Genomic DNA, 23950 nt, shown 5'->3' on the forward strand with positions numbered 1-23950 from the left:
ACCGTGATAAAATAGTACAATAAGCTGTGTGAAACTAGCAGTGACTTACCAAACTGAAGAAAAAAATACCACAAGTTTAAGTATTTCTAGATAACCACATGGCTATTGTTAGACAGATGATATGGTGGAATGGGCCTGAGTGAAACCTCACTTATGGCCTCATTTACAGGAAGGATGAGCAACCCCAGATCTTGTTAAGGTCAATGGGAGCTGCAGGGACTCATCACTTTTGGAGCGAAAAATAGACCACCAGATTTGTTCCTCTTTAGCGTCTTCCCAGATTTTAGTGTTGGCTGGGAGATGGAACAATTCAGCCCAACGGGAACAAAGTCACACCCTACTTGCTACAATGCAAACCATATTCCTTCTTAGCACTTTCACAGAGAGTGCTTTACAAACATGAAACAATCTGTTGGCTGACATAGCTGTAACAAAGGCAATACTGTATCTTTTCCCCTTGTAGCATCTGGCAGTATCCTCTTCACAGCAGTCTCTCCCCCTTTTTAACTTACACACTCCAAACAATAAAATGGTTCTGCTAACATGTCCTCCTTTTTTATTTTTCAGCATTTCTTCCCGATGATGACACTTCACTGAGAAGGAAGAGAATGGCCATCATGGGTATTCTCCTGTATTTGTTTTGTTTTTTTTCAATTTACTAAATCACTTTAGTTAACTAATTCACCAGTGTCACTAAAACTAATTGTCTCTATGTCACAATGCCAAGAAGAGAAACTTGGAGTGAAAAGTTTTTTTGTTTTGACTGTTTACATTGATGGGAGGAGTAATGTCTCCTGTGACCAAGATATTTTCCTGGGGGTTTAAACTGGAGTTAGAGCTGTTGGACTCTTGCATTTTACACCTTCTTCCCTAACCCATTTCTTGACATATTTGAAATTCTCCACAGAAACACGGGTGTTAACAATTTTAACCACTCTGTCTAAGAATACCTTCCTCTGCATTTTTCCCATCACTCACAGTAGGTCTAGACACAGGACTGGCTTTAGGAAGTGCGGGGCCCAATTCGAACAGTTTTGATGGGGCCCCAGCAGGGATGACTTAAAAAAAACCCACACACAAATGTAAAACGGTGCTCTGAGTCTTCGGCGGCACTTCGGCAGTGGGTCCTTCATCGCTCCAGGTCTTTGGTGGCACTGAATGACCTGCCGCTGAAGACCCAGAGCAAGCGAAGGACCTGCCAAAGTGCCACCGAAGACCCGAAGTGCCGCAAGGTGGGTAAAAATTAAAAAGGTACCTCTAGCCAGGGAAGGGATTTGCACTGGGTGCGGGGACCTCTTAGGCGCGGGGGCCAATTCGGGGTAATTGGTGGAATAGGCCTAAAGCCGGCCCTGTCTAGACAATATGATAGTAAAAACGTCAGTGGCTAGTCCATTTTGCTTGTACTGGAAGAGCTGCAACACACTGGGAGATCTCTATGAACTCCCCCGTGTAGACAGGACCTACGTGTTTACAGGACTGGGGCATTAAGTAGGGAAGCTAAGAAGCTGGGGAAATCAAACTTGATAAAGACTTCATTAATAAGTTCCCCTCCCTGCTTTTAATAGAATTCTTGACTCCAAAGTTAACTTGGAATTTTTTTACATGCATAATAATTAAATATGTAGTTTAAGGTAAAATGGGTTCCATTTGCAGAAGCTGGTTGAATTCAGACTACAGGGAAGTTTGTCTGAAACAAAGTTACAGTTATACCCACAGCTCACGTTTTGCTGGAGACAGAGTTGGCTGACACATTCAAAAAATTAGACACAGCAAGTTGGGAAGGGCATGGGGCCAGAGCATCTGAGAGATGCATTGATTTGATAACACATCACCCAGGCAGCCTTCTCCAGTGAGCTCCTATGAACGAATCCCAAGGGAGGGCTATGGTAGGCCAGGAGGTGAATCCACATCTTGGATGTAGCTACCCCTGTAAATGAACTTTTGCATATGCAGGGATTAATTAAGTTTCTAATATAGAATTAAAATAGCATGTAGACGATGTGATTCTGCTATAGGGACAAGAATGAGACTTGACTAGAGGTTTATAGTAACTCCTCACTTAACGTCCCCCGCTTAACGTTGTTTCAAAGTTATGTCGCTGCTCAAATAGGGAACATGCTCATTTAAAGTTGTGCAATGCTCTCTTATAATATCTTTTGGCTGCCTGCTCTGTCCACTGCTTGTAAGATTTTGTGGAAGAGCAGTAACTTTACAAGGAAGCATTCCACAAGTTCCTCTTCTCCACCTCCTCTCCCTCCCTCCCAGCACTTCCCAGCGCTTAGGACTTTGGGGGGGAAGAGGGGAAGGAGAGGGGATGTGGTGTGGCCCAGAGAGGAGGCGGAGTGGGGTTTGGAAGAGGTGGGCCTGGAGTGGAGCGGGGCTGGGAAGAGGTGGGCCTGGAGCATCCCCGGCAAAGTCGGCACCTGTTCTTCAGGGAAGCTGCTGCTGCTGCTGCAAAGGTGCCTCCTAGCATCCTTGCCTGCAGTGGGTTGTGCCTGTGTGGGGTAAGCCAGGGGTACTTCCCAATCACAGTAAAGTACAGTATATAATGCCTTTTGTCTTCCCCCTAAAAAATGTCCTTGGAACCTAACCCTCAACATTTACATTAAATCTTATGGGAAAACTGGATTTGTTTAACATTGTTTCAATTAAAGTTGCATTTTTCAGGAACGTAACTACAATGTCAAGTGAGGAGTTACTGTATATGCCTCCCCCCAGCACCCCACAACACTCTGTAGGGTCTCAGAAAAGACATCCCTAAACAGTCTTTATAACACTAGTGTTACCTTAGGTGAAATAATGAATGAAGAACCCATGCTACCTTCACAAAGACACCTTTTCTTCTTACTCCTCCTCTGCTGATAGGTGCTGAATGTCCCAGGCTCAGACAGTAGGTCGGCCATGGCTGTGACGATGGCTAATGCTGTATCTTGTCCCAGAGGGAGCCCTTCTTTAATGGCATTTTTCCCTGTACAGTGAGCCCCCAAACTCTTTCAAATGACAGTGATTCAAAAATGTTGGAAACAAAGTATTATTATATCTGAGTTTCACTTAGGCACCAAACTATCCAGAGCACTACCCAAAAGCAGAGCCCCAAGGTGCTGGGGAAGGGTATGTGGTGGTGAGTTTTCTCCCCCTCTGCTCCTGTTGCCAGTGGGTGAGATTGAGGCCAGCTGTACACTAGAAATTTTTGCTGGTATAGCAATATCTGTTAGGGATATGATTTTTGGCAATATATCTATACTAGCAAAATCCTTAGTGTAGACGTGGTTACATTGGCAAAAGAGTGCTGTCATTGGTATGCAGCTTATGTTGCTCAGGGAATCAGTATAAGTATACCAGCAAAAGCACTTTTTTGCTGGTATAAACTGAATCAATGCTGGGAGGATTTGCTGATATAGCAATACTGGCAAACCTTTTCTAGTGTAGATCTGGCCTGAGTAGGCCTGCAAATTGCAACATCAATGTGCAATACTGCAGAGGTGAAAGTGGTAACTTGTCTTGTTTATGGTTAAGGTAAGCCATACAATCAACTGCATTGTCATTGGCTATGTCTTCATCACAAAAATGGTAAGAGGATTTTACCATGGGATTTTTACTGCAGGATAACTAACGTGCTTTAGCTAATCCGCTGTCAAATTCTAGTGAAGATGGAGCATTGTAGTTTTTACCTTGAAGTAAACCATGGGCAGGAGAATAGTATTGACCTCACCTAGTATGGTTAAAAACTACCAAACCTTGTCTCCACTAGCATTTTACTGCAAGATAGCTAATGCACGTTAGCACGTTAGTAAAAACATACCTTTCTTTGATGGTGATTACATAACAGTCACTGTTCGAGTGGCAGCAGAAAAGAAATTGGCAATACAATCTCTGCATTGAAACAAAGAGATTTGCTTCCATTTTTCTCCTGAGCTTTTTGTCTCTTTCCTGTACCCGCTCCCTTGGATGAGTTTTTGGTCTCTTTCCTACTTCTGGCTTTTTTGTAATATTCTTCTCTCCCATCGTGTGTCTTCTATTATCATTCCCTGCCCTTTAAAGGGGTGGGGAAGATTGTGTGCTTATTTTGCTTCTTTATGATATCAAAGAGACCGGGAAGGTGTGTAAAAAAAACAAACACACCAACAAAAATGATGTGTGAGATGGAAGCAGTGAGTGTCCCTTCTTGTCTTTCACTTTAAGCCTGGCCTACGCTTAAACATTTTTCAGACATAACTATGTCAATTAAGGGTAGAAAAAAAATTCACACGCCTACTCAGCATAACTCAGAAATCCTAACGTAGGAGTTGTTATGCAGCCAAAAAGATCCTTTTGCTGATATAAGCTGCATCTCCACTAGGAGGGCTTGCCAGCACAGCTATAATGGCAAACCCTTTCTAGTACAGATGTGGTCTTATTCATGTGTTTAACTTTTCACATGTAAAGAATGTATTGGCCTCCCTGCCTAAGGATATTCATAAGCAAGCTTTTCATGAGAAGAAATAAATCCCATAGGCTAAAGGATAACACCACGTATCCTAGAACAGGTAACAGGAACCTTTTAAAGGAACAGAACCCAATCTAATTAAATTTGATATATGAGATAGCACACTCAGCTGTGTCACATAGTTCCCACCTGACTGTCCCAGCCACTACCAATCCAAGGAAAAATGTGTGCAGTGTGGGAAACAGTGAAGGAGGCCAGACAAGTGCTGACACTGTCCCCACACCTGCAATCATACCAACTTGGGCAGGAGGGAGAAGTATCCTTGATGCAGAAAAAAAGAAAATGGGGAAAATGGATCCTTCCCCAGAAAACTGAAATATCACATGCAATTTTCTCCATTTTTGAAGACTACCCCATTTCAGATAGAAAAACTGTATGCAACGATATGTAAGCTTACTTGGTAATACTCTGAAAGTTCTTCACTAGAGTAACGTTGTCAGTGGCATATTATGTTCTGCAAACAAATATGAATCACAATAACAGGTCTTAAATGCACTCACATACTTGCCTGTCAGATGCACAAAATACATGTAATGCCAGTGTCACTACTGGTGGGGAAAATAAAACTGATGGTTACTTCCACACGCGAAGGGAGACTTAGCTTACTTGCCCACCTTCCATTCATAAACTCAAAAATCCTCCTCCTACAAAATCATGTCATTTGATTGTATTTATATATAGACAAAGACAAGTGCAGAGTCCTGCACTTAGGAAGGAAGAATCCCATTCACTGTTACAGACTAGGGACCGAATGGCTAGGAAGCAGTTCTGCAGAAAAGGACCTAGGGGTTACAGTGGACGAGAAGCTGGATATGAGTCAACAGTGTGCCCTTGTTGCCAAGAAGGCTAACGGCATTTTGGGCTGTATAAGTAGGGGCATTGCCAGCAGATGGAGGGATGTGATCATTCCCCTCTGTTCGACATTGGTGAGGCCTCATCTGGAGTACTGTGTCCAGTTTTGGGCCCCACACTACATGAAGGATGTGGAAAAATTGGAAAGAGTCCAGCAGAGGGCAACAAAAATGATTAGGAGGCTGGAGCACATGACTTATGAGGAGAGGCTGAGGGAACTGGGATTGTTTAGTCTGCAGAAGAGAAGAATGAGGGGGGTTTGATAGCTGCTTTCAATGATCTGAAAGGGGGTTCCAAAGAGGATGGATCTAGACTGTTCTCAGTGGTACCTGATGACAGAACAAGGAATAATGGTCTCAAGTTGCAGTGGGGGGAGGTTTAGGTTGGATATTAGGAAAAACTTTTTCACTCAGAGTGGTGAAGCACTGGAATGGGTTACCTAGGGAGGTGGTGGAATCTCCTTCCTTAGAGGTTTTTAAGGTCAGGCTTGACAAAGCCCTGGCTGGGATGATTTAGTTGGGAATTGGTCCTGCTTTGAGCAGGGGTTGGACTAGATGACCTCCTGAGGTCCCTTCCAACCCTGAGATTCTATGATTCTATGAGATACAAAAGGATTTAATTCTCACCATACCTGCAGATCTCATCAAAAGAGTCACTAGCACCACCTTAATAAAATCAAACTTATTGGTGCATATTTTAGAGTAATATTTTGGCATCAGATAGTTGATCAAGCAATTTAAAAAATATTTTATGGGACAGATTCTCTATTGCGTTTTCTACTGCGTACAGCAGATGGGATTGTTAAGGCTCCCCCTTTCTCTGCCCAGCCCCAGCCCCAGCCCCAGCCTCAGCCTCAGCCTGGTTAGAGCAGCCCCTAGGGACCATCTGCCATCTAGGGATTGCTGGAATATATTTTACTCCAGACACTTCTAGCCACCCCCAAAATGCCTCTCCCATTCCCTGACATGGCCACTGTACCAAGGGCCACAGGGAGGGGGGTTTAAGAGCCAGCTCCATGTCTGCTCAAGAATCCACCATTCAGAGGTATCCTCAGCCAGGAAGCTGAGGTTAATCTGTGCTACTTTGGCACTAATAAAGAAGCAGAGCAAGACAGAAAGTCTGTTTCTTGCATTTTGTCTTCTTCCTTTTTTCCTTCTATGCCTACCTGTGGGAGTTCTCCCTTAGTCTTTTTCTCTCCCTCCCCTCCTTAAATCCCGCTCAACAACATTCATTTGCTTTTTACCTCCCTTTTTCCAGCATCCCGTCTAGTCAGGGCTGCAGTGGATCTGACTGAAACAAACTTCTTGACCTTGACTGGTCCATTAGAATATGTGCTAACTTTATGCTAAACAATCTATGCCACCTTGCATTTAGCTGTCACACTCTGAGTACCTTTCCCAGACCGGAGGAAGAGCTCTGGGTGGAAAGCTTGTCTCTTTCACCAGCAGAAATTGGGCCAATATTACCTCACCCATGTTGTCTCTCTGAAAAAAACTACTCCCGTTTTAGCCAGATCAGACACTCTCGCTCTGTCTGCACCTATCAGCAGTGGTCACTTCTGCATTTCACTCATCTGGTTGGTGGTTGGTGGGAGCAGCTAAGCCAGCTCAAGACATGCTACTGGTGCTTTACAGTATGCAGTTATTGCTCAGTGCCCCTCCAGAGACCACCTCAAGTGAATCACAGTTACAAAAATGGGCAGAGAGGAGAAGGGAGGTATCTGGGGTCACTGTCCACCAGCAATGGTCAGTGAATCTGTGTAGCAATGAAGAGAGCTCCAATAATTTAAAAACTGAGCCAGATGTAGTTCCTGAATTATTTGCCTCTACCTTAAAATGATACTGGAACAAATCCAAGGACACCAAAGACTTAATGGACACAATTATGCAGCACAACACTGTCTACTCAGGACTTCATGGTGAAAGCTGAAATAGAACTCATCATGCTTCAAAAGTTCCTTACCACTAAGCTAAAGGGGAATCCTCACAAGCTGTTAGCTGTATAGAGCTTATGACACAGAGCTGTGCAGCGCTGATTCCATTCAGCAGAGAGCAGTGGTACACATACACAGAAGCCAGTTCATAACAACACAAACCACAAACCCTAAAATACTTTACTAGGAGAGTATCCCAAAAAGGAGGCTCAAATTGGCAACCAGTTTATTTCTGAAATTTCTTAATTTATCTGCTGCCAGTGGCACTACTCTTTTGCCTATACCCCTTTCTCCAATCATCAATTTTGTTTTTTCAGAGTCAAAAAGTATCCAAGGCTATTGAATAACAGTCACTGTGCAGTTTTTATGTCTCTTCAAATTGACGTAACTTGTCAATGAAAGTCAACCAAATCAAAACTCTACATTTTATAGATAATTTAAGTCTCTTGTTCATTAGGAGATTACACTTTCCAAGCACATTTTCTTGATATGTTTCATAACTTTATTCTCACAGAGATCTTAAGTTTACACATACACTTTCAGGTAGATGAAGCCCCAAACTTAAATTTTGTTTAAAAAAGTTATACTGAAACTGGCATTCATATACTTCATTCATTTTTAAAATATTAATGGAAACAATTTTGTTTGGATTTGAATGCTATTTGCAACCCAAACATTGCTGCATTGTGAGAATGTGTCCCCAACCAAAAGTAAGAGACTAGTCTGTTTACAATTTCCAATCTGAGTGACCTGCAACCTACATTGAAAGTGAACAACAAATTAAATCTGTAAACATATTTAAATGTTATTAATCTAAAGTATTATTAGTTATTACTATTATTAACACAAGTACGGAAATTCATCTATAAAATGTGATGACCTTTCAATCGGCCAATAGCATTTGCATTCGGTTTCTTTTTGGAGGTGAATCATCCCTGTAAGATGTTTAACATTATAGCAAAATTAGAGATCTAGTTTGAGGCACATTGACCTTCACAGATAATAGCATCAAACTATTAACATCAGTTTTGGCTAACTAGCAAACAAATATAAAATTGCTTAGATCTTAGTAATAATAATATGGAAAGATAAACTCTTGCACTTTTAGAAATCAGAATCAGATCGGAAAACAATAGCTCTTGGTTAGTTAAAACTTACAGATTGACCCATATTCCACATAAACGGTTGCACTTCTGCATTCTCCAGGTAACACCATACTGAATTACAATAGCAGAGGATACCAATGCTCCAGATAAGTGGGTTTGCAACATTTGTTTAAAGTTTCATTCTAACATTGCTGCCCGTTATAAGAAGAGGTGGAAGGCATATCATAAGCAAATGCAGTCGTTTTATAGATACCCCGAATTTGATTTCCTATTCCGTACTTGGTTTAGTTTTGTAACACTTTTCCCGGGACCAGTGGCAATAAGACTGCGTTCATAAACTATCAGATACAAACGCTATGGTCCTAGCTAATGAGAATGAACCAGTGAGTTATCCACAGGCACAGCCAAAACCCCACTGCTGAACGCTGTGGATGGCACTGTTCAGAAACGAAGCTGGCAACGGATACAGTAAAATAGCTCCCCTGGGTATAGAAAAGGGAACAATGTAGGCGATAACGAGCCTCTTTCACTTGAAGTGGGGCGATCAGACAGGGCAGATGTACGCAGAGCTCTGGACTCACCGATTTTGGCCAGACTGGCCACAAGTATCCAGAGAGCAATGATGTACGGCTCCTGCACATGATCCCATTTGAAAGAGACAATCTGAAAGACGTAAGGTCCGCTGCCCGCTGTATGGTCCCCCGAGCTCTTCTCCTGTGCCCGGGCTGCTGGGAGAACCAGAAGCCCCTCGGCTAAGGGCACCTGTCTCATCTCCAAGCTCATCTGCCCAGCGCACCGGACTGCCCTGGCTGGGAGCGCCAGGCGCTCTGCGATGCCTTTGCCCCTCGGTCCTTGCCCCTGGCGGGGATGGCTCCGCGCCTGCAGGCGCCGTGACCCCCTGCCCACGGGCGGGCGGGCTGCTGCTGCTGCCGCCTCCCTCTGGGGGCCGGCAGGGGTCGGGACTCGCCAGGCGCCGCGCGCGGTGCACACGGGCAGATGCTGCAGCTCGGGTCCCGCTGCCCGCCGGCAGCTGCCTTTATGGGGCTGTCCCCGAGCCGCCAGAGGCGGGGCTACGCTCCCTTCTCCAGCGGAGGAGGCTGCTGCAGACCGCGGAGCCGGGCTGGAGGGAGCAGCGCCGCCGGGGATCTCTGCGGAGCCGGGATTCTCCCCGGGCAGCGCTCAGCACGTGGGGGCTGCGCCTGGGGGCTGCCGACTCCTGCACGCCTGGGATGCAGGCACTGGGTCCTAGGTGGGGTGGGCAGCGGGTCGCGCCCGCCCGGAGCGACTGGAACTTGGAGCCGGAGCAGGGGGCAAGAGGCCAGCGAGCCCCCGCTCCGGGGACATAATCGTGCCCTCTGAAGAGCTTGTGAGGATCGTTCCCCAAGGGCCAGTCACAGCCTTCAGAGACCCCCCCCCCCACACACACACACCCCACCGCATGCCGGGGAGGGGCCCCGCTGCCTTCGCACAGTGACATCTCGATTCAGCGGGACCGGAATCCGGCTCATTACAACCTGCTGCGTCCCAGAGCAGCCTTGCGCGGCTCTCTCCAGCACACCCAGGGGCCAGGGCTCGGGGTTGTGTTTAACGCTCCTTGCTGCTTTCTTTCCTGTACTTTTTTATGGGTACAAGGTGAAGCGCCCTTTGGGATTCCCGCCCCCCCGGTAATCTTTGCTTGAGCGCCTCACTCGGTTGCATTTCGGGGCCCGGACTGTGCGTACTCTGTGTTGGGCAGCGGGAGCCAGGATAACCGTCACGCTGCTGTCAAAGGGATTGCAACCAAATCAGCGTGTGCTCTGAGCAGACAGATCCCCGTGCACCACCTCCCCACGCTCCGGCCGCGCCGCCCAGCGAGGCACTGTGAAGCAACTGAAATATTTGGGCGCAACATGGGCAGGGCGCTAGTTGTATGGAAAAATATTTCTAGTCCATTTCCTTAATATGATGCAGCAGGTCTGTGCTCCAAGTTCAAAACTAGAGAGATAAATAGCAGGCAAGAAATGCCCCGGACATGAGACGTGAGATGATTCAAAGGACTTTAAAAAACCCAAGGTTCAACTGCGACATTTAGGAAAATAAGGAAAAACCCAGCGAGATGCTCTGTAAATCACTTAATTGATTATTTACAGTCATACATTTTTAAGTACAAGTTGTGCTTTTTTTTTTTTAAGTTTGCTGATAACTTAAGGGTGTCTCCTCTTTATGGTATAATAACTTTATTTTAAGCTACTGAACTTGGAGGCCAAAGGCCACTAAGACTGATTTAGCCTGTATTTCCTCAAGGCACGCTCAGATTAGCATTATGGTGGAAATTACTCTTCTACCTTTTTGCTGCCCAGGGCCTCACCTCACCTCTCCATTAAATAGCTGAGTGAGGTAGTTACGGGCGATTCTCCAAAGCTGGACCATTCTGAAGCTGCAAATGAGAGCAAGGCTGTGTCTACACTATGCTCCTTAAAGCTGCTCTTTGTCGGCAGGACAGACCTCTCCTGCGGATGGGTGATAGGGCTTTGTCAGTGGAAGAGCATCTCCCACTGACATAGCACTGTCCGCGGAAGAGCATCTCCCACTGACATAGCACTGTCCGCACCGGTGCTTGTCGTCATAAAACTTTTGTTGGTCGGGGGTGTTTTTTTCACACCTCTGACCGACAAAAGTTTTACTGATGAAAGTGTGGTGTGGACATAAGCTTCAGTCTTAGACTATCTGATGTGCCTCTGCTCAAGGATGTGCTTGTGGAAGATGTAGCCAGCAGCAGCTTGAAAATGTTCTCTTCTCTGAGAGATGTTTTTTAGACCAAGTCCAGCAGGCAGTTGCTCTGAATGACCTCAGCTAGTCAGAGCACAGGGATGTTTTTGTGCTATGGGATGTTTGAGAGGTAACCATAGAGCTTGAAGTCTGTATCTGTACAGGATATGTGTAATCTAATTAGCAGATAAACCATTTCATTTCAGTATAAGTATAATGCAAATTAGAACCTTCCATTCTGGGACATATATTTCATGGTAAAGGGGTGTAGCATAAGTATTGTCTGGAAAAGGACTTTGACTCCTTAAAATGCACCCACATTCTTTGTCAATTAGACATTGGCCTTTGTAACAAAGGGAGAGGGCTGTTTAAATACTTAGAGCAGTGGTTTTCAAACTGTGGGTCGTGACCCAGTATGGGGTCATGGAATGTAAGGCACTGGGTCGCGGCAGCTCTGGTCAGCACCGCCAACCGAGCCATTAAGAGTCCCATCAGCGGTGGTGCCTGGCTAAGACAGGCTAGTCCCTACCTGTTCTCACACTGCACTGTGCCCCAGAAGTGGCCAGAAACAGGCTGGGGGGCCACAGGGCTCTGTGCACTGTCCCTGCACCAAGCACCAGCTCAGTACTCCCATTGGCCGATTCCTGGCCAATGGTAGCTGGGAGTGGTAGTGCCTATGGGTGAGAACCACACAGAGCCTCTTGTGCGCTTCCTCGTAGGAGCTGGACCTGCTGCTGGCTGCTTTGGGGGCGCAGCGTGGTCCGCGGTGCCAGGACAGGCAGGAAGCCTGCCTTAGCACCCCCGCTGCACCACTGACTGGGATCCGCCAAGGGTAAGCCCACACCCCAATTCTCTGCCCCAGCCCTGGAGCCCCCTCATGCACCCCAAACCCCTCATCCCCAGCCCCACCCCAGAGCCTGCACCCCCAGCCCAGAACCCTGACACCCCCCACACCCCTCCCCCAGCCCAGAGTCCTCTCCCACACCCTGAACCCCTCATTCCTGGCCCCACCCTGAAGACCTCACCCCCAAACCCCAACCCTCTGCTACTGCACCAGCCTTGAGCCCCTCCCAACACCCTAAACTCATTTCCAGCTCCGTTGGGTCGCGGGCATCAACCATTTTCTTCAACTGACTTGCCAGAAGAAAAAGTTTGAATACCACTGACTTAGAACACAGTACTGGCACTGACTCACTGGGTGACTTTGGGAATGTCACATCTAAACCCTGTCTACCCTCAGCCATGTCTACATTTAAACTGCTACACTGATACAGCTGCACCACTGTAGCACTTCAGTGTAACCACTTACTACAGCAATGGGAGGGGTTCTCCCATTATTGTAATTAATCCATCTCCCCGAGAGCTTGCAGCTAAGTCGACAGAAGAATTCTTCCAGCCACCTAATGTCCTCTATACCAGGGCTTAGGTCTGCTAACCTATGTTGCTCCTTGAGGCACCTATCTGGATCGACTTAACATTTTATGTAGATCTATCCTAATCAAATTTTTTCAGAGCTTTCCCAGTTGCTAACATCAGTTCATCGTTACCAGTATTAGCAACATCTACATCTAAAAGTTAGGTTGCCCTAGCTACATTGTTCATCCCTGAGAGACGTCATTAAGCCAGCCTGAGTCCCAGCGCAGACGGCACTAGGTCGATAGATGAATTCTTCCATCACCTAAACTACTGCTCAGAGGGCTGGCTAACTACAGTGACAGAAAACCCCCTTGCATCACTGTAGCATGTCTATATGCTATGGTGACACAGCTGCAGTGCTGGAGCTGTGCCACTGTAGCATAAAGTCATAGACTAAAAAACCTGCCACCATTGTTTTAAGCATCCTGGCTTGCTGTGAGCAACATTAGATGACATGGTGCTTAAAACAGTGGCAGCAGACATTGGGCAGTCCACAGGAGGAGTCCCAGGGGGGTTAACACTGGTGGAGCTGAAACAGTGATAGCAGCCAGGAAAACGATTTGAAATATTCCTGTCCTGTAGCCAGGGCCCATGTTTATTTGTTTATAAAATGGCTATAGTACTTAGCTACCTTAAAGGGATGCTGTAAGAATTAGAATTTGTCTGGGTCTTTGAACTCCTTGGTGTAAAGTGCTAGAGAAGTACACATTGTTGCTGTTGTTTTTTTATTCTTTAATTGCCAGCTCATGAAAGAGTCACAAAACAAGGTTTACAGCATTGTTAAAATGCTTACACAAGACAATAGCTGACAACACCAAGGGCAGGGGCTAGGTGTGTTTGTGATAGAGCTGTCCCATTACTGTAACTATTCTAAGCCGAGGGATATTAAAATATAAAAGATTGCTTCTCTCTGAAGTGCACAGAGTGCAGGATTCTTGTGCATTTCGTTAGTGTACTTGCCAGCCAGAATGGAGCAGGCAGGGTAGAGGAATTACTCCAATAAGTATGTAGGAGGGGCAGCAGGTTTGTAGAAATTTTGGAGGTGCCCAGAATGCCCAGAGCCCACCCATCCAAGCTCTGCTCCCCCTTACCTGCCTAAGGCTCTGGGAGGGAGTTTGGGTGCAGGCTCTGGCCTGGGGGTGGGATGCAGGCTCTGGGAGGGAGTTTGGGGATGGGAGAAGTGTGGAGGGTGGGGGTGCAGGCTCTGGGAGAGAGTTTGGAGGTGGGAGGAGGAGTAGGAAAGGGGTGGGAGTGCAGACTGTGGAAGGGGGTGAGGGGGCACAGCACTTACCTGGGGCACCTAGGCAGTGTGGGCCGGGGGGTCTCTGCGCACTGCTGCCCCCAGGAACTGCCCCCGCAGCTTCCTGTTGGCCGTAGCAGCACTTGGGGTGGAAGCAGCACATGTAGACACAGCCCCACCCTGCCCAGGGGCCACAGGGAGGGGTTGGGAACCACCGTACAGCAGGCAGGAAGCCGCTCAGCTCCACTGCACTGCTGGTGGTAGGTGGGGGCTCTAGGCTGTTTTAAATCACCCAGGGGATGCGCGAGGGGCAGCGCCCAGGGACTGAAGGTGGAGCCAAGGGAGATACCCAGTCTCAAACATTGCTGGAGCCAGGCCCATGGGCCCATAGAATTTGCCGCCTATGCATGTAGGTACCTACCGCACATGTAAACCTGATTAATTAATGTCTCAATGTATATGTCTTACGTGTGCACACAAGTACACAATATACATCCATACAAAACACAAAGAGAACATTAATGTTGCATGGTTAAACATGTAAGTCATGGAATATCGGAGTTAACCTTGCACGTGTATCCCTGTGGGACCCTTTGGGCAGTGCTCTCTCTAGCTAGTTTCATGTAACATGCTCTGTTCTCAGTAATTAGTAACATGCATTTCAGTACCATCTTTGCCATAAAATAACTTACCACACAAGATCTGATATTAAATGAGTCTGCAAGACTAGAAACAAGAGCTGGAAAATTGCTTAGGCCTCAGAGAGAGAAATTGCAACTATTAACATTTTATATTTATATTCCCAAATAAACTTTAAGATGAGTTAAGGGGGGTAAAAGTGTGTTTCAGTGAAGTCTCAGTCATCATAATCAGATTCTCAGTCTACTGAAGACCATTTCGCCAGGCAGAGTAACCATGGTTGATGGTGTCACACCAGGCATCGTGTGGTGAAATTTCCACATTTGGCTCAGTCCTGCGAATCCAAAAATCTCTGACAGTCCCGTGGGCAGTGCCCCATAAGGGTCAGGGCGTGCACCTCTTTGTGCCTCGAAATCCAGACAATGTTCCAAATTAAAAACAAAAAAACAAAACCTCTCACACTTTAAAGAGTTTGGAAATGAACTATTAAAGACTCCCGCAGCAGTATAAGCCTTCATCACTCACCATTACCACCCGTAACTTGCACTTTACACCATCCTTAAATATACACTCCTATTTTGTACTGTAATGGAAATAGTGATTTTATATAACGCTTATCAAATACACAGTAAAAATTTCAAAAGAAATATAGTTCCAGAGTACATTAAGTTATGTCAAAGTTCTTATGATATTATATGTAGTGGCTTAGAAGAATAAAATTGGAATGACTTGTTTGATGTTCTGCAATGTTAGTGTGGGATAGTGATATAGAAGTGAATATAAAGCATGCAGATTTGTAGCTTAGGTTATACTGTGCAATGATCTAAATCTGATATGCTAAAATCTCTGCAGATGTACATTGGCACAGCTCCATTGGCTGCATCAGTTTACACTTGCAGATCATTTGACACAGTTTGTCTGCAATGAGTAATTTGGCAGTATGTTAATGGTACGGTACTTAACCTTAATTATAGCAAAGCTCTTGCTCTACTATAACATCGGAAAGGACTTCCTTAAATGAAAATGGGATTTTATAATCTAGTAGTGCATTATTTTGACCTTAGTTATATATTTCTGCAAGGTTTAGGGAGCGAAATTAAGATTGGGCGAGTGGTGAGAGTAAAGTGGGGAGATGGGGGAGAAGGAGGATATAGCAGTGCGAAACTGATTGGATTCCTTACCTATACATTTCAAGACATTAATGGTTTTTTTAAAAGAAAGCTATGGACTGGACTCCACTGGAACACACTTCTAACCTTTACCCTTTCTTAACAAATCGAAGGTTTTGTGGTTGGTCATTTCTGTACAGTGGTTTTTTGATGGGTTTTTTTTTTTTTTTTTTTTTGTAAAACAACAAAAATGTAAGTCAGGCCAGCATCTAAGTGTGGGGGGGGCTGGGGGACTGCTCTGACTTACCATATGAGCCTCCCTACTGGGAATTCCCCTCCTATAGAAGAAATTATACACGAGGTATCCAGAGCATGGGGATGAAGGAAGGGAGGCTGTTGTTGACACCAAATTCTTTAAGTGCTTCAAGTTTTATATTTAAAAAAAAATACAGGTTTACAAAGTGTTACCGTGTATGAAGGACTCATCTTTCCCTAGCCTCCCATCCACATTATTATTACTGATAGTGGTGGTATTGCAGAGCCCCAGTCGTGGTCCAGGACTCCATTGTGCTAGGTGTTGTGCAAACACAGAACAAAAAGATGGTCTCGGCCCCAAAGAGCTTACAGTCTAAGTATCTCTCGTCTTCCCTGCCCTCCTTCACCTTTCCTCCCCAGGTCACATATAGCACATTTCACACTTGTCCAGTTCCTGGCATCCCCTTCCATGCCACTCCTCTATCTTTCCACATTCTGTGCAGCCCCTCAGTCCCTCTTTATGTCCTACAAGTCTCCTGTGATTTATATTCCTGCTCCTCTTGCCTTCCCCAGGCCCCCCTCCCATTCTCAGATGATTGGGGACAGACGTATGCCACAGCCACGCCTCCATTTGCCCCTCATTTCATCTTCATTCCAGTCCTCCACATCCTCCCATGCCTCCCTCCATATCCCTGTCAAATGCCTACCTTTCTGCTTTTCCCCATAGGCTCCTGCCCCCTCCCATGCTCAGGTTAACAGCAGCAGCACAGCCTGGAGACAACAGCAAGTCAGTTTAGTTTTATAACAGTTTAAAATTAATTGTAAGTGTTGCTGTGTATGAAAGAGCTGTGTAGGTTTCAGGTTTCAGAATAAAATTGCAAACATGAGGGGAAATAAATACCGCAACTTGCCACTTCAAAGTCCCCACGGTTCTGTGCAGGCCCCTTGCCACACTGGCCCAATGTATAGGAAGTCAGGCCCAGTGTGTTCTTAAGCTTGGCCAGAAAAAGGAGTAAATAGCAAATGAACAATGACTTTCTTTATCCATGGGAAAAACAAACAGCCCTTAACTTACAAAGGCAATTAATGAGTGTAGTTTCAGTGTAAGCAAGATGATCAATGCCCAGCTATCCTGCTTCTATTCCTGCCCTGAATGCTTCCTGATTTTGCTTCCTGGCTGCGCAGTCAAAGGGAGTTTTCTCTTCCCCTTAGGGACCCACCTCTGACTTCCCTTATATCATTACTCTGTTAAATCCCTAGTTAGTCCCTTCTGTGCCAGCCTTAGCATGGAGTATGTTATAGCCTACCATGAGATCTTTATATTATACATCTTTGTAATTCCCCATTACACTCACCACAAAAAATGATAAGGTACTTCTCAGCAAAGTCAACAAAAATAAGCTTGAGCTTGTAGGTCAAGATGCTTTGGAGAGACAGTGAACCCCAAAACATAAGGTATTTTTCAAAATAGTCCTGTGGGGATTTTTTTTTAAAACACCTAAACTTTAAAACCCCTTTCCTATTGGTTTCCCCCCAAAGTGGAGATGTAGCTTGTGAAGTTTCAAAGGAAGTGATTTCCTTTTTTGGGAAGGTGATCCTTAGACCTTGATCCTGCAAATACTCAGGCATATGCTTAACTTTTTTACCACACTGAAATCAACAGGGATACTCACAGTTGTAAAGCTAAGCATGTCCTTATGTGCAGGATCGGGACCTACGCTTATCAGAAGAAGCTATATCACCTCAACTAAGGAATGGACACTGATTCGCTGTAAAATAGAAATGAACTAATGTGTATGTGTACTGCTGCCCTCTACTGGACAGTAGCAGTGCAAATGGAGGATTGCTCTTGTATGCTGATTCAATAGCTGATAGATTCCTCTTTAGGAGATTGGGAGGATCTCAGTTCCATCCTGCTATCACCATGAAGTTCCAAAGCTACAGGCTGCAGCATAGGTATCTGGAATACATACCCACATGACATGACTAACTGAACCCATTAGCAAGTCTACCAACAATGAAGGAAAATAAACAATCTCAGGTTTCCAAGGAGTTATAACCACCAAGTATGAGAAAACGGATTCTTAAAGTCAGGAAAATACCTTGACAGTATCCTTTTTAATAATTAAACTTCAACAATCTGGTTTGTCAGGACACACTTCAGTCCTAGGAAGCCAAGCCAGGTCAGAGCTACTATTAAAAATGAAAGCGACAGAACTTTTATCTTTTTTGGAACCAAAATAACAGCAACAGAAGAAAAGCAGTGATTATATCAGAGTAATTTTACAGTGAAAATGAGACTGAAACTGATTAGAACATTACTGCCCTACAGCAGTACAAATGGACTCAATACCAATATGAGTGGAGACTGTGTTTTGTTAATATCTTTCAGAGTGATAGCTGTGTTAGTCTGTATCAGCAAAAACGACAAGGAAATGTGTTAGTCTCTAAGATGCCATGAGTTTTAGTTAACATCTTGTATTCTAATCTGCTGTCTCAAATTCAGTTATATTTTTGGGGAGGTAAAAAGATAACTCCCACAAATTCCAGAGAACAGCTATTCATTTAATCTGGTAAATCAAAATAAGAACCCACCCACACAGTAAGTAAGCCACTTTGAAACCCTTTCCAAGCTTTAATGGCTGGAACCTGCCTTCAAGGCACAGCTCAGCAGCACAGGGAGGAAGTGAGATACATGGGCTCAGTGGGAGCTCCTGGAGGGGTGCCTGAGGTACAGTAGAAACAGTGTCTCTGGGAGGGAGTGGTGGGAGACAGAACAGTGCTCGGCACCCTTTTAAAGTGTCTAGTTTGAGTTCCCAACCATATGGAGCCAGCTCTGTTGGCCAGGGGGCTGGGGGGCAAAGTCATGCTCAAGTGTCAAGGGGATGATTGCACTCCTGTAGGCACTAGCTCTGAGCAATCCTTGCCACCTTGCACGCTCATGAATGGCAATACATGCTCTGTCTCTAGGATGTCATCAATAATTATATCCTGTACAAATAAACCCCTTAGGCATCCAACTTTGCTTTCCCTTAAAACTCAAATAAAATACACAGAAATGCAGAGAATGTTTGAAAGAGACATATCATGGTCAGTTAGCAATGGCCATGTTCATTTGCAAACTAAACATTGACAGTACAGACCATAGTGGTGTCTACGTGTGAGGTTGCGTTTCATATTTTTAACAGTCCTAAAGTGTGGTTATCTCATGGAAATCATCTCTGTCCCTCCGGCTCTATTGCGTATGCAAGACAGAGTGAAGGGGTTGGTTTCCCATTGCACACACTTTGAAGGAACATGGAATGCTCTCTCAGTAAGACATGAACTAATAAAATCAGGTAGAATTACCTGCAACTTAGTTATTTGTGAATAATATGATAACAGTTGATGTTAGAGCTGAAAAACCATTCCTTGTCTGCAATAGAAAACAAACAGTTGGTTTAGGAGCTTCTGCCAATAAGCTGGCCTGAGTGGCCAAATAGCAAGGGATAGAAGAACTATTTAACATCTCTGCCATTTCTGGTCCTCTACATACAGGGCTGTCCACTATGCTGGAAAAGTATGTTTACATATAGCTTAAATTTTGCTGTAGCTAAATCAGGTTATGTAACAATTTGGTGACCCAGTATGGGATTTAGGACATGCTAAAAAATGTGATCTTGTGTGAAATTTTTCATATTTGTGAAAATGTTTGGGTTTTGATTTGAGTTTAATCTCGCCATTCATTCTGTTACCCTAACAGGCCGAGTCTACCCAGTGTGATTTGGAGGATTAACAAAACCCATTTTGACTCTCTATTTTCACAGGCTGTGTTTAGCTCTGTCAGCTATTAAAAACCAAACCAAACCCAACACATTGTACATGTTAGACATTTCTGGGCCAGATCGCTATTATGCTTGTTTTACACCACTGGAACTCCATGGACTTCACTCCTGATTTTACATCAACATAACTTAAAATCAAATCTGCTAACGTTGTGTCTTTGTGACTCATTGCTGAGTGTGTCTTACAGGTCCCCCCAGTACTGATTCACAGAGGGGAGTTGTTCAGCCCCCCAGATAGAGAATCATGGCTCCTTAACTCAAGCTTTTAGCTCTGGAGGTCCCTGGTTCAGACCAGGCGTGTGAGTGAAAAGACCAGTTGTCACATCTGTACTAGAGACAGTCAAAAATTTTCCATGAAAACTGTTTTCCAATGGAAAATTAGGGTTTCAATTAAATGAAATTTTTGGTGACACATCTGCTTTCCCTGGAGAATTAAATTTTTTAAACAATGCTGAAAACCAACATATTTTGGCCAAAAACTGAAATATTTTCATTTGAAAGTTTTGCAACAGTGTTCGTGGGAGTTATAGTTTGATTACCTCCTGTCCCCATTCTTCTTTATGGACCATTGTCCCAAGCTGACATCTCCTGTGAAGCATCATAGGAGAGGTAGTGAAACCAGCAAGCCAGGCCTATAGAGGAGAATTGGAGAGTGCAACAAATATTGCAGCATTTCAAAATTGAAATATTTTGTCTGAAATTTTTTTTTTTGGCATTCATGTTTCAATATTTGAATTTCTTCTGAAAAATAAGAACTTTCCATGGAAAATTTAGATTTTTTTTCATTTTCACCAATTTTTTCTGCAAATAAATCTCTTCTTCCAACCAGCTCCAGTCTACATTCATGAATCGTAACACAAAACTCTTATGTAGGGATTCTTCTGCACCATGGTTAGACCTCATTGGACCTCTAGTGTAGACAAGGTGTTTCTAGTATCATGGCTTGTCTATATTACCATTCCCACCTTTGCTAGCAGCAGTGAAGCTGCTCTGGTGATAGGCTGTTTCTTGAAAATTGCCAGTGTAGATGCAACAGAGGAAGCATAAAAATTTGTTAATTCTGTACTCTGCTGGTTTCATCCAGATTTTTGGTAAATCTGTTGTAAATATATCACCTGGTCTGTCTCTGCTTTGCTGTATTCTTTTATAATCAATCAGCCTCTCTTATAATAATTATGTCTGAAAATAATTTGCACTATCAACAATTCTGTTTATTTTTAAAGAAAAGTTTACAAAACAAATCTAATTGACAACTTACATGTTTTTTGCATGTTAGACTATGGTATAGACCTTTATTTTATCATCAGGTTTGCAATAAGATGTTGCAGGATTCTACTCTCATTTTTTGTTTATGCCCTGTTAAGTGTCTTCACAAAGCATTTTACTCACGTATTTGATGGTACGCAATAAGCAGCAGGCCTCATGTGTTTCATGAATTTCTCCTACAGAATGCTTAAAATTCCTCAGAAATGAACAGAGGACCATTATGCTAAACAGTCTCTTCAGGGAATCTATAAGCAGCAAGCATATATTTCCCCATGGCTCAGTTGTCTTTATCAGCAAGAGTGTTTGTCCATATGTCTCAGGCCTGGTCTACACTACACATTTAAACCGAATTTAGCAGCATTAAACTGATTTAACCCTGCACCTGTCCACACAATGAGGCCCTTTATATCAATATAAAGGGCTCTTTAAACTGGTTTCTGTACTCCTCCCCGACGAGAGGAGTAGCATTGAAATCGGTATTGCCATGTCAGATTAGGGTTAGTGTGGCCACAAATTGACAGAATTGGCCTGCCGGCGGCATCCCACAGTGCACCATTGTGACTGCTCTGGAAAGCAGTCTGAACTCGGATGCACTGACCAGGTAGACAAGAAAAGCCCCGCAAACTTTTGAATTTCATTTCCTGTTTGCCCAGCTTGGAGCTCTGATCAGCACCGGTGGCGATGCAGTCCCAAGTCCAAAAAGAGCTCCAGCATGGACCGTACAGGAGATACTGGATCTGATTGCTGTACGGGGAGACAAATCTGTTCTATCACAGCTCTGTTACAGAAGATGAAATGACAAAGCATTTGAAAAAAATCTCCAGGCTATGACAGACAGAGGCCACAGCACAGTGCTGTGTGACAAGCGTAACGGAAAGCCAAAGAATCAAATGGATGCTCATGGAGGGAAGGAGGGGGTACTGTGGACTCCAGCTATCCCACAGTCCCTGCAGTCTCCAAAAAGCATTTGCATTCTTGGCTGAGCTCCCAATGCCTATAGGGTCAAACACATTGTCCAGTGTGGTTCAGGGTATATCTTGTCAATTTACCCCCTCTCCCACCCCGTGAAAGAAAAAGGAAAAAAATCATTTCTTGACTTTTTTCAATGTCACCTTATGTCTACTGCATGCTGCTGGTAGACGCGGTGCTGCAGCAATGAACTGCAGCATCCTCTCCCCTCCCCTCCCCGGTGGCAGACGGTACAGTGCAGAAGGACTGGTAGCCATCCTTGTCATCATCCTGTGAGTGCTCCTGGCTGGCCTCAGGTGAGGTTGGCCGGGGCGCCTGGGTAAAAATAGGAATGACTCCCGGTCATTCCCGGCAGATGGTACAGAACGGCTGGTAACTGTCTTCATCATAGTAACTGGGGGCTGAGCTCCATCAGCCCACCCCTTTCATGTCTAAAGAAAAGATTCTGTACTGCCTGGACTATCATAGCAGTGGTAGGCTGGGCTCCTCTCCCTGACCCCACCGTTTAATGTCCTGCCTGGACTATCATAGCAGCTGGAGGCTGCCTCCCCCTCATTTTATCTCACTAAAAAGTCAGTGTTTCTTATTCCTGCATTCTTTATTACTTCATGACACAAATGGGAGGACACTGCAACGGTAGCCCAGGAGGGCTGGGGGAGGAGGAAAGCAACAGGTGGGATTCTTGCAGGGGCACCCCCTAGAATGGCATGCAGCTCATCATTTCTGCAGGATCTGACACGGAGCGGCTGTGCGCTCTGGTTCTCTGGTACACTGGTTCTCTAGTACACTTGCCCCATATTCTAGGCAGGACTGACTCTATTTTTAGATAAAACATAAAGGAGGGAATGATCCAGGGAGTCATTCCCATTTTTGTCTTTGCGCCCCCGGCTGACCTCAGCGAAGGTCAGCCAGGAGCACCTGTGACAGCAGCAGACGGTACAGAACAACTGATAACCGTCATCTCTTCGCCAATTTACAATGGCATGGCAGATGGTACAATAGGGATGGTAACCGTCTCCGCTACCTTGCAAAGGCAAATGAATGCTGCTGTGTAGCACTGCAGTACCGCCTCTGTCAGCAGCATCCAGTACACATACAGTGACAGTGACAGTGACAAAAGGCAAAACAGGCTCCATGGTTGCCATGCTATGGCATCTGCCAGGGCAATCCAGGGAAAGAGGGCGCCAAATGATTGTCTGCTGTTGCTTTCACGGAGGAAGGAATGATGATGACATTTACCCAGAATCACCCGCGACACTGTTTTTGCACCATCATACATCGGGATCTCAACCCAGAATTCCAATGGGCGGGGACGACTGCGGGAACTATGGGATAGCTACCCACAGTGCAACGCTCCAGAAATTGACACTAGCCTTGGTACATGGACGCACACCGCCGAATTATTGTGCTTTGTGTGGCCGCGTTCACTCGACTTTATACAATCTGTTTTACAAATCCAGTTTATGTAAAATCGGAATAATCCTGTAGTGTAGATATACCCTCACTTCTGGCAACCTGAAAAAGCATCAGCCATCATTAAAGAGCATTGTGTATTCTTTTTCTCAGTGAGAGCTCAACAAGCAAAGTCTTTGAAACATTTTACTACTCAGTTTTCTGAACATATATGATCCAAATTCTTCCTCCTCCTTTATGTAACTAGAAACTTTTGATATTTGTACAACAAGTTATTTTACCTTTCATTTGTTATTTCTTCCTTTTTCGTTTGATATCTTCACTTTCCCCCCTCAGCTTCCATCCTCCTTGCCAGAATTCTTTGTTATGTTTGAAGACACTATGAAGAGCCCTACACTTTCAGGCTAGATGACTTTAATTACAAGAAGGAATAAAAGCAAAGTCTCTGAATGAACACAGCATGAAGTTCCTCTGTATTGGCCTGCATCTCAACTGGAAATAAAATTCACAAATAGTGTCTGCCTCCAACAGACAAAAGAAGCTAAAATGTAAAGGTGCAACAGTATAGAAACAGTGACATGGCAACATACACCTCAAATATTTTCTTTATGGATTTTGTAAAAATTTTTTTTACCAAGAACAAGGTAGTGGAAAGCTTTTTAAAGTCAGAGCAGAAATTCAGATATATTTTCTC

The 23950-nt window shown here is 44.7% G+C and overlaps 1 protein-coding gene across 1 annotated transcript in view; it reads right to left on the reverse strand.

Moving 5' to 3' along the window:
- SLC9A3 (solute carrier family 9 member A3) overlaps positions 1 to 9160 on the reverse strand; it is a 72308-nt gene extending 63148 nt beyond the window's left edge. The window contains exon 1 of the mRNA XM_050938176.1: positions 8959 to 9160. Within this exon, the coding sequence (XP_050794133.1) occupies positions 8959 to 9160 (202 nt within the window). The remainder of the gene's footprint in view (positions 1 to 8958) is intronic.
- Positions 9161 to 23950: the final 14790 nt, after the last annotated feature.

The sequence above is a fragment of the Gopherus flavomarginatus genome, chromosome 2, assembly GCF_025201925.1.
Source record: "Gopherus flavomarginatus isolate rGopFla2 chromosome 2, rGopFla2.mat.asm, whole genome shotgun sequence".
NCBI lineage: Eukaryota > Metazoa > Chordata > Testudines > Testudinidae > Gopherus > Gopherus flavomarginatus.